This window comes from Mytilus edulis, chromosome 3, assembly GCF_963676685.1.
Source record: "Mytilus edulis chromosome 3, xbMytEdul2.2, whole genome shotgun sequence".
Lineage (NCBI taxonomy): Eukaryota > Metazoa > Mollusca > Bivalvia > Mytilida > Mytilidae > Mytilus > Mytilus edulis.
The window spans coordinates 70,624,834-70,642,100 of record NC_092346.1 but is presented as its reverse complement, the minus strand read 5'-3'; the positions used below and the strand labels follow the sequence as shown (position 1 = coordinate 70,642,100).

Below are 17,267 nucleotides of genomic sequence, written 5' to 3'. Positions count from 1 at the left end.
CCGGTCTAAACAGTTATACTGTAATAATGAAACTGAAATCGATATAAATACATAAAAATATATTTAATGGAAGTAAATAGCATTACTATTTTACAGGAAGAATGCAATTACACCGAAGTCGGAAACAAAACCTACCAGTTCAATGATCGTTTAGACGGGTTGCGTGACTGTCCCAAGCTATCAGATTACGTCATTAAACTAAAAACTCTCATGTTTTAAACGCTTGTTTTAAAGGATAGACATACAACAATCAATTAAAATTGAAAATGACAACAACCCGACCAAAGAGCAAAAAACAGTCGAAGGCCACCAAAGGGTTTTTCAATACATCTTACTGATGTTACCAAGCAAAGAAGTTTTGAGGCTATTTTCATAAAACACATAATAGGAAGGAGCAATATCAAACCAGCTTTGCTGATCTTTTATGTAAATTTAAATAGTGGTCTCACAGTCAAAAGTATGTTGTTCATGAATGCCTTATCATACAATTCTTCAGGCTAAAGTTCTTGTTAGAATAGAACCATTTTCATGAGTCATCTTAGCGTCACATCTTTGGTATTCCATTATCCGCGTTTAGACCCTTATCCTCCAGCGCATTCACCCTACGAAATATCCAAAGCAAAAACGCACAAGAGTGCACACGCTGAAATGTCTCGCCTTCTTTACTAGTCATTGATATTATGTTGATAGTCCTAAATATAAAGCTTTATTACAACTGCCACATAAACTTAACCAAGAAAACTTAACATTGACCAATGAACCATGAAAATGAGGTCAAGGTCAGATGAACTGTGCCAGGAAGGCATGTACAGCTAACAATTCTTTCATACAACAAATATAGTTGACCTATTGCATATAGTTTAAGAAAAAAAGACCAAAACACAAAAACTTTAAACTGAGCAATGAACCGTGAAAATGAGGTCAAGGTCAAATAAAACCTGCGCGACTGACAAATAGATCATAAAATATTTCCATACACCAAATACAGTTGACCTATTGCAATAAGTATAAGAAAAAAAGACCAAAACTCAAAATCTTAACTTTGACAACTGAACCATGAAAATAAGGTCAAGGTCATATGACACCTGCCAGATAGACATGTAAACCTTTCAATCATTCCATACACCAAATATAGTAGACCTATTGCATACAGTATAAGAAAAACAGAACAAAACATAAAAACTTAACTATAACCACTGAACCATGAAAATGAGGTCAAGGTCGTTTAAGCGGGTTGCGTGACTGTTCCAAGCTATCAGATTACGAGTGTAAACTAAAAACTAACATGTTTTAACTGCTTATTTCAAAGGATAGACACAAAACAATCAATTAAAATTGAAAATGAAAGCCGAAGGCCACCAAAGAGTGTTCAATACATCTTACTGATGTTACCAAGCAAAACCATGAAAATGAGGTCAAGGTCAGATGCTATTTGCCAGTTGGACATGTACACTTTACAGTCCTTCCATCCACCGAATATACTAGACCTATTGCTTATAGTATCTGAGATATTGACTAACTTGACCACCAAAACTTAACCTTGTTCACTGATCCATGACATGAGGTCAGGGTCAAGTGAAAACTGTCTGACGGGTATGAGGACTTTGCAATGTACGCACATACCAAATATAGTTATCCTATTACTTATAAAAAGTGAGAATTTAACATTACAAAAATTTTAACTTTTTTTTCCAAGTAGTCACTTAACCATGAAAATGAGGTCAAGGACATTGGACATGTGACTTACGGAAACTTCGTAACATGAGGCATCCATATACAAAGTATGAAGCATCCAGGTCTTCCACCTTCTTAAATATAAAGCTTTTAAGAAGTTAGCTAACGCTGCCGCCGCCGGATTACTATCCCTATGTCGAGCTTTCTGCAACAAAAGTTGCAGGCTCGACAAAAATGACATATATGTGGATAAATAGGGCACGTTTCAAGAAAAGTTTATTAATTATATATTTACCAATAAAAAAAATAAAACATGAGTGTTTGCAATGTTGCAATGATTGTGTCCTTTTCTTTAAATGATGGTAACTATGTTTTCAGTGCCAGTTATTTTATCTTATCATTTACGTGAGTGCGAGGTCAAATTTAGATGACATAACACAAACAATACATATTTCCCTATACCAAGTAACACAAATCAAATCTGTAGACAATAATTTCCGAGCCTTTTGTTGACATTGCGGTATTGGTTTTATGCTCATTGTTGAAGGTTGTACGGGTGCCAATATTTGCTAAATTCTATGTCATTATTTTGTTTGGTCTCTTGTGGAGAATGGCAATTATGCCACATCTTCTTATTTTCATGAATGCTCATTTCATCATATTATTCATTTCATACGTATGTAGGGTTACACAAATATTTTTTTCACAATCAGACAACAAGCGTTATTTTGGGTTAGCGCTTGGTCCTGCATGTTCTGGAATGCTGTCTGGGTTGCTCCGATTTCGCGGCAATGGAGCTGCATGAATAACTATTTCCTCTAATTGTTCATTTGTAAGATTAAATGGCGATAATTCGTTGTCAGACATTTGTCGTCTGAGAATTTTTTCATGTCTGGTCCTGGCATTTAAAATTGGACGCGAAGACGACTGTGTAAAAGATCCCGGCATGCTTACTACCGGAAGTTCCTGCAGAACTATGATTGGTTGTTGCGACTCGGAAGCCGAACCTGGCAGATTTAAAGAATGCAATCTATGCTGGCTTGAATATGACCCATTTTGAATGTGTTCATATTCTTCCTCTCTGTGAGGAGACAATTGTCTTTGAGGCCTACTATTTATAATTTCAGTCTGTTTTTCTTTTTCTTTTTCTCTTTCAATAGCAGTCTTTTTCTCGTCTTTGATGGTTGTTTTATAAAATTCGCCTGAAACAAAAATAAAGAAACTTGAAATGCTCAACATTATGAAAATATTTCCGAAACCTTACAAGAATAAGTGACGAATACAGCAAATATTATATCAATCCACTACTTTATCATCTATAATTTAGAACTCAACAACATGTTGAAGGAATCAAATTTAACCTTTAAATTATAAAAACAGTCGCTTACATCGGTTGAAAACCAATATTAGGAAAAAATAAAAAATAAATAAAACGGTTCTCTATATATAAACTAATAAAACTTCGACTGTGAAAATACCGTTTGGGACTTATCATCGGACTTGCAACATGACGGGTGCACTGAACATGTGAAGATGGATGTGTTTACTCTGATTTGTGGTGGGGTTTGTGATTCTCAATCTTTAGATTTTTGTGAAATCTTTTGCAATTGTTGTGTGTCTGTTTCATCGTTTTTCCCATTCCAAGAAATCATAGCTAAAAATTCCGGTGGACCTCCTACGGCACCCATTAGTAGTAAAAGATTTAATTTCATTCAACAAATTAATTGATGACCTTTATATACGTGTCGCTTAGAACACGGCCATATACCAAATGGTCAATATTTATCATCCATGTAATTTGCTCTATGGGATATTTGCAGAATTTTAACGGAGGCAATACTTGGCATGCTTTAATCCTGGTGATGCCTGTATTTTAACGGAGGCAATTCTTGGCATGCTTTGATCCTGGTGATGCATGTATTTTAACGGAGGCAATTCTTGGTATGCTTTGATCCTGGTGATGCCTGTATTTTAACGGAGGCAATACTTGACATGCTTTGATCCTGGTGATGCCTGTATTTTAACGGAGGCAATTCTTGGCATGCTTTGATCCTGGTGATGCCTGTACTTTAACGGAGGCAATTCTTGGCATGCTTTGATCCTGGTGATGCCTGTATTTTAACGGAGGCAATACTTGGCATGCTTTGATCCTGGTGATGTACGGAGGCAATTCTTGGCATGCTTTGATCCTGGTGATGCCTGTATTTTAATGGAGGCAATTCTTGACATGCTTTGATCCTGGTGATGCCTGTATTTTAACGGAGGCAATACTTGGCATGCTTTGATCCTGGTGATGTACGGAGGCAATTCTTGGCATGCTTTGATCCTGGTGATGCCTGTATTTTAATGGAGGCAATTCTTGACATGCTTTGATCCTGGTGATGCCTGTATTTTAACGGAGGCAATACTTGGCATGCTTTGATCCTGGTGATGCCTGTATTATTTCTGCCACTTATGTTGTTTTGTTTTACATTTCTCCCTTTAAGTATATCTTATTTTTCCTTTTCCAGAAATGAAATAAAAAGAAATCCTTCAAAGAAACTGGCAGCTCTTATTTTTATATGTAGAAGTTTTAGACTGGTTTTTTTTCCGTTGTGTTTCGTTTGGTCATGATATTGTCCATTTCTTCTTCGATTTAATTTTTTTTATAACACCTCTTTGATATCTTTCCTCCCTTTTCAAGATAGTTATGTCACCAATAGAGAGGGACATATGAATTAAACATTGATTTATTAATATAAATGCGCTAACGCTCTCCCCCTTGACCACCTGTTCTATTCCAGTATATTTACAATGCTACTAAATAATTCCTAACCAGAAAAAATGCAATAGAAATAATATCTTATTGGTTTTAGTGGAGAAACTTAAAGGAAAGATATTTGTCTCTTCATCAGTTGCTTAATGAGCTGATTCGTTTAATCTTTTATAGTCTGAGATACTGGTTTATCAAAGGTAATGTGTTTTTTTCTATGGTCGGGTTGTTGTCTCTTTGGCACATTCCCCATTTCCATTCTCAATTTTATTATCTTTTGTTCCTTATATTTTTAGGTCGGTTTATCAAAGGTCATGTTTTTATCTTTTTGTTCCTTATATTTTTAGGTCACTACATTATTTTTTACTTATCAATTACGAGCAAAAAAAAACATTTACTAATTGATAAAAAAAAAAGAATTAGTGCAAGTTTATCTCTAAAAACAGTTACAAGTGATAAAAAAAATCTTGAATGCTTTAAAATGTGAGATAACAGTTTAAAAAATATAATTAAAAACATTTGTTTTACTCTCAGAGAATTAATAACAGAATGTACGCTCTAGAATTATTTTTTTTTACAAAATCTGGTCATATTTTCTTTTTTTCACGGTTGATTCCAAATATTGGATTGAATTTTATATCTTTATAGTAGAAAGGTAAGTACCTAGTCCGATTAAACTTACGAGAATATTCGATGAAAGACATTCCCCATACAATACTCCATATCCATCCCAGTAACAAAATAAAGGCGGTAATAAACTGAAGTAATGCTACCCAACTATTCACTAATACTACTTTCTGTTTTGTTTGGTCCTTTAATCGCACTTTCGAACAACATAGCACCGAAAATCCCGACATTAACGTACCTGAAAGGAGAAGAAAATATCAAAACGACGCATAAAAAAACCCACAAAATTAGATCACATAGAACTTTGACCTCTTTCTGATTATGACTTCAAATGAATCATCTCAAAGCGTTGTGTTGAGTACCGTTCTAAATGACACATGGCCTCAAATTCCAATACATGCCTTTTTGCGGACATGTTTGTGTACGGGCTAAAACTCTCTTTTTTCATCGAGATGACCTTGAGGTCATACCGATGTATTGCTATCGCCTAAATTTAGTTTTGGGTTTTCAACCGATCTATGAAAGTTATAGATCCGCGGTCATTATCTAGTGCGAAATAACATTACTTACCGCTTGTTTCAAATTCATTTTTTCAATGGATACTCCTATGAATATTTTTATTAAAACACAAATTAATAATATGAAAATGTGTTGTCGTTAGATATATATATCAAAGAAAAAAATCATTGATGATATCTATGCACACGTACCGAAAAATCGTGTTAAAACTTACAGAAGAATATCTAAATAGATATAGGAAGATGGTATGAGTGCCAATGAGACAACTCTCCGTCCAAATAACAATTTATAAAAGTAAACCATTATAGGTGCAAGGTACGGCCTTCAACAAACGTTTTGCGACACTCCCGACAAGGACCGGTAACTCTGTAATTGTTTTCCGGAAAAATATGAATAGTTTCTCATATCTAATTATTTAGAAAAATCACTTTTTTTTTACAGAAGAGTGTCCACCATGCACTACACTATAATAGTTATAGTAGAATAGAATGATATACAAATGGATGAAAAATAATTATACGTGCAACTGTAATATTAATATAATATATAACAGCAAACAAGTGTATACTGATAACTCTGGGACTATTAGTATATTAGTATAATAGTTCCAGATATACTGATTTGTATCACTACACTATAATAGTTATAGTAGAATAGAATGATATACAAATGGATGAAAAATAATTACACATGCAACTGTAATATTAATATAATATATAACAGCAAACCAGTATATACTGATCTTTACTCTGCGACTATTATTATATTAGTATAATAGTCCCAGATATACTGATTTGTATCACTACACTATAATAGTTATTACGGTGCGGTTGAATTTCCTATCATTTATTCATCATCTACGCATGAACTTGTATCAGAAAAAGATATTTCTCTATACCCTTAGTTACAGGTATAAATATGTGATCTGTTTCTGTGACATGTGCTTTTGACCATCCACAAGAACTTGCGGTCATCCGATGTTCAGTACTTCAATACTTTGATTTTTTTTTTATCTTTTGTCAAATGATTTTAATATATGGTATTTTGTACATCTCTTATAGAAGATGTATCGCGTATTCTTAAAGAATCGTAAAACAAATTCCAACATAACCGTTGGGTTTCCCGTTTGAATGGTTTTACACTCTTTAATTTTGGGCCCCTTACAACGTGCTGTTCAGTGTGAGCCAACGCTCCGTGTTGAAGACTGTACTTTGACCTATAGTGGTTTACTTTTGAAAATTGTGACTTGGATGGAGAGTTGTCCTGTTGACACTCATATCACATATTCTTATATCTATGACAAGCCGTGCCTTTTAACGCTCCATTCCGAATCATAGCCCTTTGCTAAAATATATGAATGAATGTATACCAGCTAAGCAGTGTTCTTCTTTTTGATACTGTCCCGAATGTTATGACTGTAATGTTTATTTAAGGAGAGGCATGCTGCCTAGCAATAATAAAAAAAAACAACACACCAAACTTACAATAGATTTTCTCAATGATACATAGTTGAACTGCTTTTTTGTTCATTTGAATTAATTAGTAACACACCTCTTGTTTGGATATATATACGTATATCAGCGTATCTCTCACTATATACATAAAGTTACAATAATAAAATAACAATTGAAGAAAATAGACCAACGTGCTGTCGATTTGAATAATTTATTTAAAGTTAATTACTTGAGATTGATTGTAAAGAAACAACCATTAGGTAACAACTGTGGTATGATATAGATGTAAATTATACCGGCATTGTTGTTAAATCATTCGCGTATTTTTGGAATTAATATGAATTCGCTGTTGAAACAAGAAATGTTTCTATCATTTCGTTTCTGTCATTATTTAAAAAAACTGAAATGAATTGATACATTTAACAGACGCCTCTTTAAAAGAAGGATTCGAGATTGATGCGTACCCCTCAGTTGGTAATAATGGTCAATTTACATTTCCCTTTGTTCCCTTGAGTGAGGAATTAGTACAGACGACCTTGTCAGACCCTCATATTGGTAGTTTGGGTAGTAAACACCACATTAACAGTAGGGTTTTAATCAGGGGTTTTCTGCTTGTGGCATTGGTTTCCTTTATGAATGAATATGTTTTTGATATTATTCCAGAAATAATAACTCCTATACATACGATCTTTTACTATGAACCAAATGTAGCAGACTTCCGACTTCACGTGATAACCCAACTCGCTTTTCTCCTAATTTTACTATAATTATAAGAGAAAAAGTACACAAATATAATTTAACAATGGCTATTGAAATTGATCTCAATTTAAAGGTTTTTGACGAATCGTCACAATCTAAGAGTCAGAATCTTTGTGGTTTGTAATAGATACCGCTGTAACTTTATATGTAACTTTTTTTCTAATCGATACTTAAAGGGGGATTATTGCGAAAACTATTTTAACCACGCCATATATTAATTGCACTCTCGTCACTTATGGAATTTACTGACCCCGTATATCTCGTAGGTTATCTCGTATTAGGTCACTAACACACCATGTAACTAATAGTATCTTTCTGGGAACGGCGGAAATAAGGAAAATAAATAAATGATTTGAACAACTCTTGTATACGAGGAAATATTTCATTCGCCGTCTATTCATCGAAATATACGACAAGCAACAACTTAATTATTATATAGACTACATTTTCAGAAAGAACACTGATTGTGAGAGATTGACTATGTTATTGAGATACAGCTTTTGACCTACAAAGTACTACAAATCTGACCTGGTTCTTATATGAAAAGACGGATCATTAATACCAAATAAACTTATTATCACAATACAACCTTAATCATTCCTACCAATTAATATGATCATAAGAGTGCGAATACATCATAGATTGAACGTATTAAATGAATTAGATATAGTGAAAACAAACAAGGCTTCTTTATTCAATCAAGACATTCGTCAATACATCCTGTCTCAGTATTGATTGTTACATCAGATACACTCAAACGCTATCACTAAAGCAAATTAATAGGTTTAAATTCTACAGAAACCAGACTTAAGATAGAATTAAGACGGACATTAAAACATATAGAACAATTCGATATACTAGTAAAATACAGGGCAGACATTTAAAACATACAGAACAAAAAATATATCACGCAAATTACAGGACGGACATTGAAGCATAAAGATCAAAACGATATATACAAATAAAATACACCTGACGGACATTAAAACGTATAGAACAAAACTATATGCAAGCAAAATACAGAACGAACATTAAAATATATAACAAAACAATATACTAGTAAAATAAAGGGAAGACATTTAAAACTTACTGAACAAAAAAGATATACAAAGTAGAATACAGGGCAGACATTGAAGCATAGAGAACAAAAATATACCGGTATACAAGCAAAATACAGGACGGAAATTAAAACATATAATACAAAATGATATACGAGCAAAAAAAACCCAGTACGAACATTAAAACATATAGAACAAAACTATATACGAGCAAAATACAAGACAGACATTAAAACATATAGTACAAAACGGTATACAAGTAAAATACAGGACAGACATTAAAACATATAGTGCAAAATGGTATACAATATGTTTTAGATTTTAACGAGAGAAATTTATGTATTACTGAAAAATTATTACACCAGGGTTTTCGATATCACAAACTAGTCAAAACATTTACTAAATTTTATCATCGGTATAAAGACATCATTCGTAAATATAGCTCAACATGCAGACTTCTAATACGTTCAGGTATTTCACATCCAATTTTTTATGGTAATATTCTTTATAAAGCACAAAGGTGTCAGTATTCACCTCAGAAACTTACAAAACCTTTGAATAGACTTATTAAGAAGGGATATAGTTACGATACTGTTGTCAAGTCATTAAAGATTGCATATTTTGGCGTTAATATTGAGTCACTGATAAGGTCTTTGCATCGGAACTAAACACATTTATTCTAAAAACAGTTGTTGGCATGACACGGGTTATGTTCTTCTCATATATGTTATGATGGTATGATACTAAACCCCTAACGGGAAGGATTGTGCCTGATGTTCATATGATGAAATCATAATCTTTCAGTCAGTTTAATTGAAGTCTGGAGCTGGCATGTCAGTTAACTGCTAGTAGTCTGTTGTTATTTATGTATTATTGTCATTTTGTTTATTTTCTTTGGTTACATCTTCTGACATCAGACTCGGATTTCTCTTTAACTGAATTTTAATGTGCGTATTGTTATGCGTTTACTTTACTACATTGGTTAGAGGTATAGGGGGAGGGTTGAGATCTCACAAACATGTTTAACCCCGCCGCATTTTTGCGCCTGTCCCAAGTCAGGAGCCTCTGGCCTTTGTTAGTCTTGTATTATTTTAATTTTAGTTTCTTGTGTACAATTTGGAAATTAGTATGGCGTTCATTATCACTGGACTAGTATATATTTGTTTAGGGGCCAGCTGAAGGACGCCTCCGGGTACGGGAATTTCTCGCTACATTGAAGACCTGTTGGTGACCCTCTGCTGTTGTTTTTTATTTGGTCGGGTTGTTGTCTCTTTGACACATTCCCCATTTCCATTCTCAATTTTAATTAAATACAGGACAGACATTAAAACAAACCGAAAAAAAAACTATATACAAGCAAGATACAGGACGGATATTAAAAAATATAGAACAAAACGATATTCGAGAAAATTAAAGGACGGACATTAAAACAAATTGAATTATGAGAATCGACGACCACAACCTTAAAAACATAATTACTTCTTATTATAAATGATGTATACCAAGGTATTTTTAATAAATGAAGGATAAAATCTGTAAACTTTGTAATGAAATGAAAACTGAAAACGTTTTAAATATGTCATACCGATAATCGTACCCTGTGTTTAACTATGTGAAGCCCATATTTGTAAAGGTAAATACAATTTCGTTAAAAACTTAAAAATACTTAATGACGAAGAAATTAACTTCCCATAAATGCGGACTCGATTTAAAGGTTAAATTATTGACTTGCAAGTCAATAATACACCAGCGATGTTTTTTTAAGCTCTTTTTTTGCATATTTGGGCCAAAATAACTGATTTTAAGGACATTTTACTTTAAATTCTTCTTTTGTTAATACTTGTAGCGAAACGAATCGTTTTTTGTTGTTGTTGTCTAAACCACAGTCAATGCTCCTTTAAACAATTAATATGTACGACCTTCATACTGTGTAGCTTTTCCCCCCCGGAAACACACATGTATAAATGGAACATTCCCATTAAAATTTAGTCGTTACTTTAATAATTATGTATACAAGATAACTTGTTATGGTCACACATAACTTATCAACTCGAAGCTGAAAGGAGTTATAGAATGTTAAATTAAACTCTAAATATAGAGTATGATAGATTCTGACAGTGACGAATTGAAATTCATATAGCAATAAAGAAAATAACAGTAATTTACGAATATTTTCTTTTCCTATATTGGAAAGACATCTCTATAACCAAGTTTCTATAAACGACATTCAGAATTGCCATTAGAGTGTAAAGCAATAATAATAAGGATTGATTGCCTGTGGCTTGATTTACGCCCAGTGGCAACAATTTCGTGCACCATTAGGACAATCCTTTAGTGTTTAAAATTCTTACTTTATTGTGAATTGAACATGCAATGCTAACTTATTTTTAAAAGTATTGATAAAGTTTGTACATTTTCACAATCTGAACCTACTTGGTGATAGCAGCTACATCAGATTGAATTAAAAAAAATTCTAAAGCATTGAACTAGTAAGAAGGCCTATGTCAAGTTGTCTGCTTCTTGGAAACAAAGTATTGTTGGATTAAATTAATAAACTTATTTTTATCTGCAAAACGTCTAAAAACGTAATAAAACGTGTGATTTATGTACGTGTACTCTTAGCAACATATGTTCTCAGATCAATAATAATCAATTTCCCGCATAAATAGTTATACAACAGACGGTAAAAACAATAAAAACATTAAAAGTAAAGTCAGTAGTACTATAAAGAACAATGAGTATGTTTCATTAAGTTAATGCACGATGGTTGCATCATTTTTTCTAGTGATATTTATTTGTACAGACAGACCAGGAAACGAGTAGTAGTTGATTATAATAAAATTCAAACCATTCATATTCACAATATGTACTGAGGTGGATTTAGTCCTGATAGCTTTTTACCGCCCCCCCCCCCCCCCCCCCCCCTACAATTTTTGTCGAGTTTTTATTTTTCAAAATCCTGCGGATCTGCATCTGATGTGCAATGTCCCTTAAGAAACATCAATCTAAATAGATTCTATTCCTACTTCACTAGTGGTACCCGTAATGATGCTCATTGGCAATTAAAATCTGCTGATACTTGTCAAGTGGCGTCCAAAAAAAAATAGGATGGATTTTAGCCGTATATTTTCATCATAGATTCCAAGATTAAAATTGTGCATCTCGGACGCGCGTTTCGTCGACAAAAGGCTCATCAGTGACGCTCAAATTAAAAAGTTGAAAAAGGCAAAATGACGTGCGAAGGCGGCGTGAATTGAGGACCCTAAATTCCGAACATTTTGCCGAATACTGCTTAGGTAATCTATCCTATAGTCTGTCCGCAGAACAATGTAATTCAGATAATGTTTTAATCTTTGCCAAACATAATGTAAAGAAAATGTATGGGGCAATGGTGTTTTATAACAAGAAAGCTGGTTCGTGTTGCTCAGTCTTTACTTTTGTTTAAATATGTTGTTCTTTTGACGTGAAATGTTTCAGCCATAGTATTGTCGGATTTTCTTTGATTTATGGTTTTTGATTGTCCATTTGATGTCTTTTAATTCTGTGAAAAATCTTTTGTATGTTTTTCTTTTTATCATTTAGCAATGCAATGCAAGGCAATCTTCTAGGACTTCCTGTATGAGATTTTAGATGACATTTCTTTAAAGCGATACCAAAATAACACTTAATAAATTTGGTGCGTTCAATGTGTTTTCTTAAATAACTTTATCACGATTGATCAGTCCCCAAGAAAATAAAATGGTTATGGATCTTTTAAGCTTGTTACTATTTCTGAACATAATTGACTGTTGATGTATCATTAGTTCATTATTTCATAACTTGTGTCAAAAGTATCAATGATTTCGTCATAAATTTTTATATTCATTTTAAATTAAATTCAGAATGCAATAAACGGAAGTTCGTGACAGTGAATGAACTTTAAACGATTCCTACAGTATCCCCCATTGATTTTTATAACGTTTTCTGTTGTTGATTCCTTGTACTGTAACGTATAGCGTGCAGCGGTTGCACATATTGACTAAAGCGAATGGTAATTAACACCTAAATGATTTGTTTAACAGCTATTCTAGCGTGTAACCTCTGTGATGCTTTTGCATACATATTGTGGAAATAATGTCTACACAATAGTTCAGTCTTTATCATCAACACTTATTTGAATGTACAAAACATTAACAACTTCATACGAAGGGATAAAGAGTCAAAATCATATTAACTCAATGATTGTGGGACAAATGGAAAAAAGTATTTTCCACTTGAATTTGTTATATTAGATCGATATTGTATAACTTTTAATTTCAATATCTTGAAAAAATGACTTTTTCCTAAATCAATGAAGAAACTGTGCAATGCAATGATCCTAACGTTGTTATGTAGGTTTTCGCCTCAGTAACTGTTCAAATTATATTAAATTTAGATTCAATTCATCTTATGGTTTGAAGTTTGCATTAATCTCTTAAAGTAATCAATATAGAATTTCCATCTTATCAGCATAAGTATGTTTTTCTGATAGAGTGAAGTATTATGATCTATTAAAACGTAGCAAAGAAAGATATAGATTTGGCCCTTGTAGCTGTGTACAAGATTTTGTTAACTTTTTGAGCTCGAAACAAACATCTTTTTATCTAAAATAGTTATATATTTTGTTTGATGATTTAGCAGTTGTATAACAACAGACCTGATAGATTAATATCAGAGTTGGAAGAATAGGTATAATAAAGCCTCTTTGTTAAGCCCATTGAACTCGAAAATAAAAAAAAATTAATAAAATTTAACAAACAGCACAGTTTAACATATTTGCATAATGGCTTCAAACTATTTCAAATAGTGCAAAAGGTGACAAAATAGCATACAATTGAGATCGTGTCAATAATATTTAGATTTAAACCAACGATTTATACTAGATAATATTTTCTTAAAGATGTTATTTTAAAAAGTGCTGAAGTTCATCTTTCTAGGTAAACCTTATAACATCTTTTTTGTAAAAAAAACTACATGTTAAATTGCCATTCTAGGGCACACATGTCTATTTGGACAATTTTTGGCAGCACAATTTTGGCAAAAATGATTTTTCTGCATTTTAGCGACCAGGCAATATCAACCAGTACATTTATCAATCAAATTTACACAACTTTTAATTGCCTAAATATTTTTTACCATTATCATACATCATCTCTAAAACTGTATTTAACTTAATTTGAAGATGCGTAATAACACGCCTCTACATTCCAATTGGGGTTGTACTCTCTATAAAAACTGTACTTTTGTTTCCTAAATATTAGTACGACAGATGACAAGTTTAAGTAAAAACAATATTTTAAGAATACATTATAAAGTGTTTTCTCAAGCTTCCTTAGTGATTAACTTTTTGTAACAAGTCTCTAGTGTGTATTGGATTATCTGCTTTATTGGTTTCTTAACACAATGATTATTACGAAAACCGATTTTGTGAATGTAAATCAATTATTAACTTTAAGCATGTTGCTTTTGAAACACAAACAACGTATTAAACATGAAGTCAAGTAATTCTCAACTTGAGAAGAAAACTGTTTTTTCATGTTTTTCTCTTTTTACAGTTAAATAAAATTATTAAATTATACTTAGCAGATTCAATTTTAAGAAACGTCCATTAAAAGGAGACACAGGAATTCACCATATGAAACCAACTGAACAGTCTATAACTATAGACAAGTGTCTTTACCGTTTGTCCAGAATTATATCGACCATAGTCTAAATTATCAAAACAAAATTAGTTTCAAAATTTAAAGAGGATGACTAAATTGTGACAGTTTGATAAACACAATAACGCCGCTCTTGATAGTAGACAGTTGCACTAATTAATTAGTTTGTAGATTTTCTATTTATTTGATAAGAAGAGACTGTGAGCGAGTTTCATAGGCATATTGAAGAATTAGAGACCTTTTTCCCCTTCCTTTATTCCTAATGAGGTTGATAAAATGCAAATTATGCTTCTAGCAAAATATATCTATAAATAACCATTGATAATTGTAAAATTTTCGAAAATAATTTGACCTATTTCAAGGCTGCAGGACCATATTTCCTGCTCCTATCGCAGATCAATGAAGTTACTAGTTCCATTATATGTTTTGCTTCAAATTCCCCATAGTAAAGCTGCCTTAGTTACAAAATGTATTTTGTTCTTGTTTTGTTCTTACTGTTTTAATTTGTCCCTGTTGCTTTTATTACGTCGAATATCTTCAATTCTCTTTGCTTTCAACAACTAAAGCTAGATAATAAAGTCAATAATGAAACACAATTTAATCGCAAAGACACATACATGTTTTATATCATAAACTCGTAGTTTGAATATCTCTAACCTCTTCGTATGTTACATGAGAGGCTTGTTGAATGCCAAATACATGAGCTTCTGAGCTATAAAATACTTAACTACACTTCTTTCATTGCAAATTCATTATCTCTGCTTGTATTTTTTACGTGTTCACATAAATTATTCAAGAGTTGGGATATTTGTGTCTTATACTTGCCATGAATCAACACAAAACATTAAAGTTCGTGATACATTAGTGTACAATACGTGAAATACATTCAACCCAAAAGCATAAAAAAAATCAACATCTGGTAAATTTACTCGGTTGTAACATTACACTGCTATTAAAGAAAAAATATTTGTAATACAAACTAAAGCTCTCATCAGCGTTCAGAAACCATTCTTATGAAAGCTTACGGTACATTAAAAAATCAGTTTCATATTTGATGTGTTAGTATGAATCGATATATAATTGTTATATCAATTGAACCACACGACAGAGATTAGTACAGAATAATATGAACATGTGTTACAATAAGTAAACCTACCTAATCCTGGAATGATAATATTAAAGATCAAACACATAATAGCTACTGGCTTCATCATGACTGGGATAGAATCTCTCAGACTAGATTCCGTATCCTCCTTCTCCCGTTCCTTTGATTGAGATCTTGGTGTACTTGTATGGTGTACGGTTGGCGGAAAATATCCTGGTAACACAGGTCTCCCGTAACCTTTAATCTGTTTCCTTTGAAGGCGAGGTGACGGTGTCGGGGTAGAACCACCACTATACACAACCTGCATATTCCTTTTGAAAATATATGTCACTACAGATTTTAATGGATGAACTTTTATCTAATAGTCTACACCATACCTTCAAACATATAGATCAATCATCACAGTAGGTTTTGAAATCACATGTACACTATAAAGAAGAAAATCACAAAGTTTAAAGAGATATCGTTTAAAAACTTTTTGATTACGAGGAACGCAATATATCAATAAAATAAAAGAATAAAAAATATCCATATGTTTCTTGAGCACAGCTTTATTTTCCTCATTGGCATTAGACAGTGTTTAGATTTGAAATGACAGCCTTCATCGATCGGAGTCTGTTCATTTTATATAGCTCTATCTAAAACGGATAGTTCTTAGAAACAATAAGTAAATGCCGGTTGCCATTATTTCGATCAATAACTACCAATTAAATCGCAATAAATTTTAATCAGATAGACCATAACAATAACGATAAATTTATCTTATTAATAAATTGACTTAAAATTGAAAAAGCCACATTTTCATCCCACTTTTCATAACGAATTACAAATCACACATTTTCACAGCTACAGCAAATATTTGTTGTTTTAACACAGCTTACTGAATTGAACATTCACCGGTTGCCAAGTTACATGTAAACAATAGTATGAAGTGAAATAATTAATGTTTTGCCTTATACATGGAAGGCAAATCCAGAATATATGAATAAATAACAATAAGTCAAGTGTCAAAGATATTATGACCAGAAAGTAATAAAAAAAAGTACAGAAAGTTAATAATTTAAATGTACCCAACGTGCCGAAGTCTTCGTTACTTAGATTTTAAGAGGAAGAAGTCTCGACATCAGATACGTTTAAAAATGAAATCGCAGATACCACCTACATAAATAAATGATAATTAAAAATAAAAGACCAACGACCTATCAATCACGCCAATCAACTTAGTTTTATTCAGTTATGACGTATTTATATTACATTTTTTTTTATGAAAGTCTATGTTAGTTTAGATTAACAATAGGTTAAAAAAAGATAAGAAAAAACAAAGGATGCAATCAAAAACTACAAGTCGAAATCAAGATACACAACACCACGGTCAAAAGAAATACTACGAAAAAGTAAATTAACAAACATACTGTACTCCAAAGAAGATTCAGAACGGAAAGTCCCTTATCAAAAGAAGAGTCAACAACACACTAATTCAAAAACTAAAGATTAGGGAATTCAAACTCCACCAACATTGAGGTTAACTTAGCTGTACCGGGAGGGTACAATATATACAGTTACTTCTTAACTGGTGACACTAGCTGTGTGACGTTAGTTACATGTAGCACTAAGTGATAAGTTGAATTCGTTATCACAATG

General features: G+C 32.4%; 1 protein-coding gene across 1 annotated transcript; it reads right to left on the bottom strand.

Moving 5' to 3' along the window:
• Positions 1-1,933: 1,933 nt before the first annotated feature.
• LOC139517307 (uncharacterized) lies at positions 1,934-16,521 on the bottom strand. The gene is made up of 3 exons (XM_071308228.1): positions 15,678-16,521; positions 5,109-5,291; positions 1,934-2,876 (listed from the first exon to the last, which is right to left on the bottom strand). The coding sequence occupies exons 1-3, from the start codon at positions 15,931-15,933 to the stop codon at positions 2,398-2,400; spliced, it is 918 nt and encodes a 305-aa protein (XP_071164329.1). The 5' UTR covers positions 15,934-16,521; the 3' UTR covers positions 1,934-2,397.
• Between the last annotated feature and the right edge of the window lie 746 nt (positions 16,522-17,267).

Bases quoted from the DNA above. Each gene is read 5' to 3' on its own strand.
- LOC139517307 (XM_071308228.1), bottom strand. From the start codon at position 15,933: ATGCAGGTTGTGTATAGTGGTGGTTCTACCCCGACACCGTCACCTCGC. The intron at 5,292-15,677 runs GTAGGTTTACTT...TTCTCCTTTCAG, and splicing joins TATTATCATTCCAGGATTAG to GTACGTTAATGTCGGGATTT. The intron at 2,877-5,108 runs GTAAGTTTAATC...TTTTTGTTTCAG, and splicing joins GTCTTTCATCGAATATTCTC to GCGAATTTTATAAAACAACC.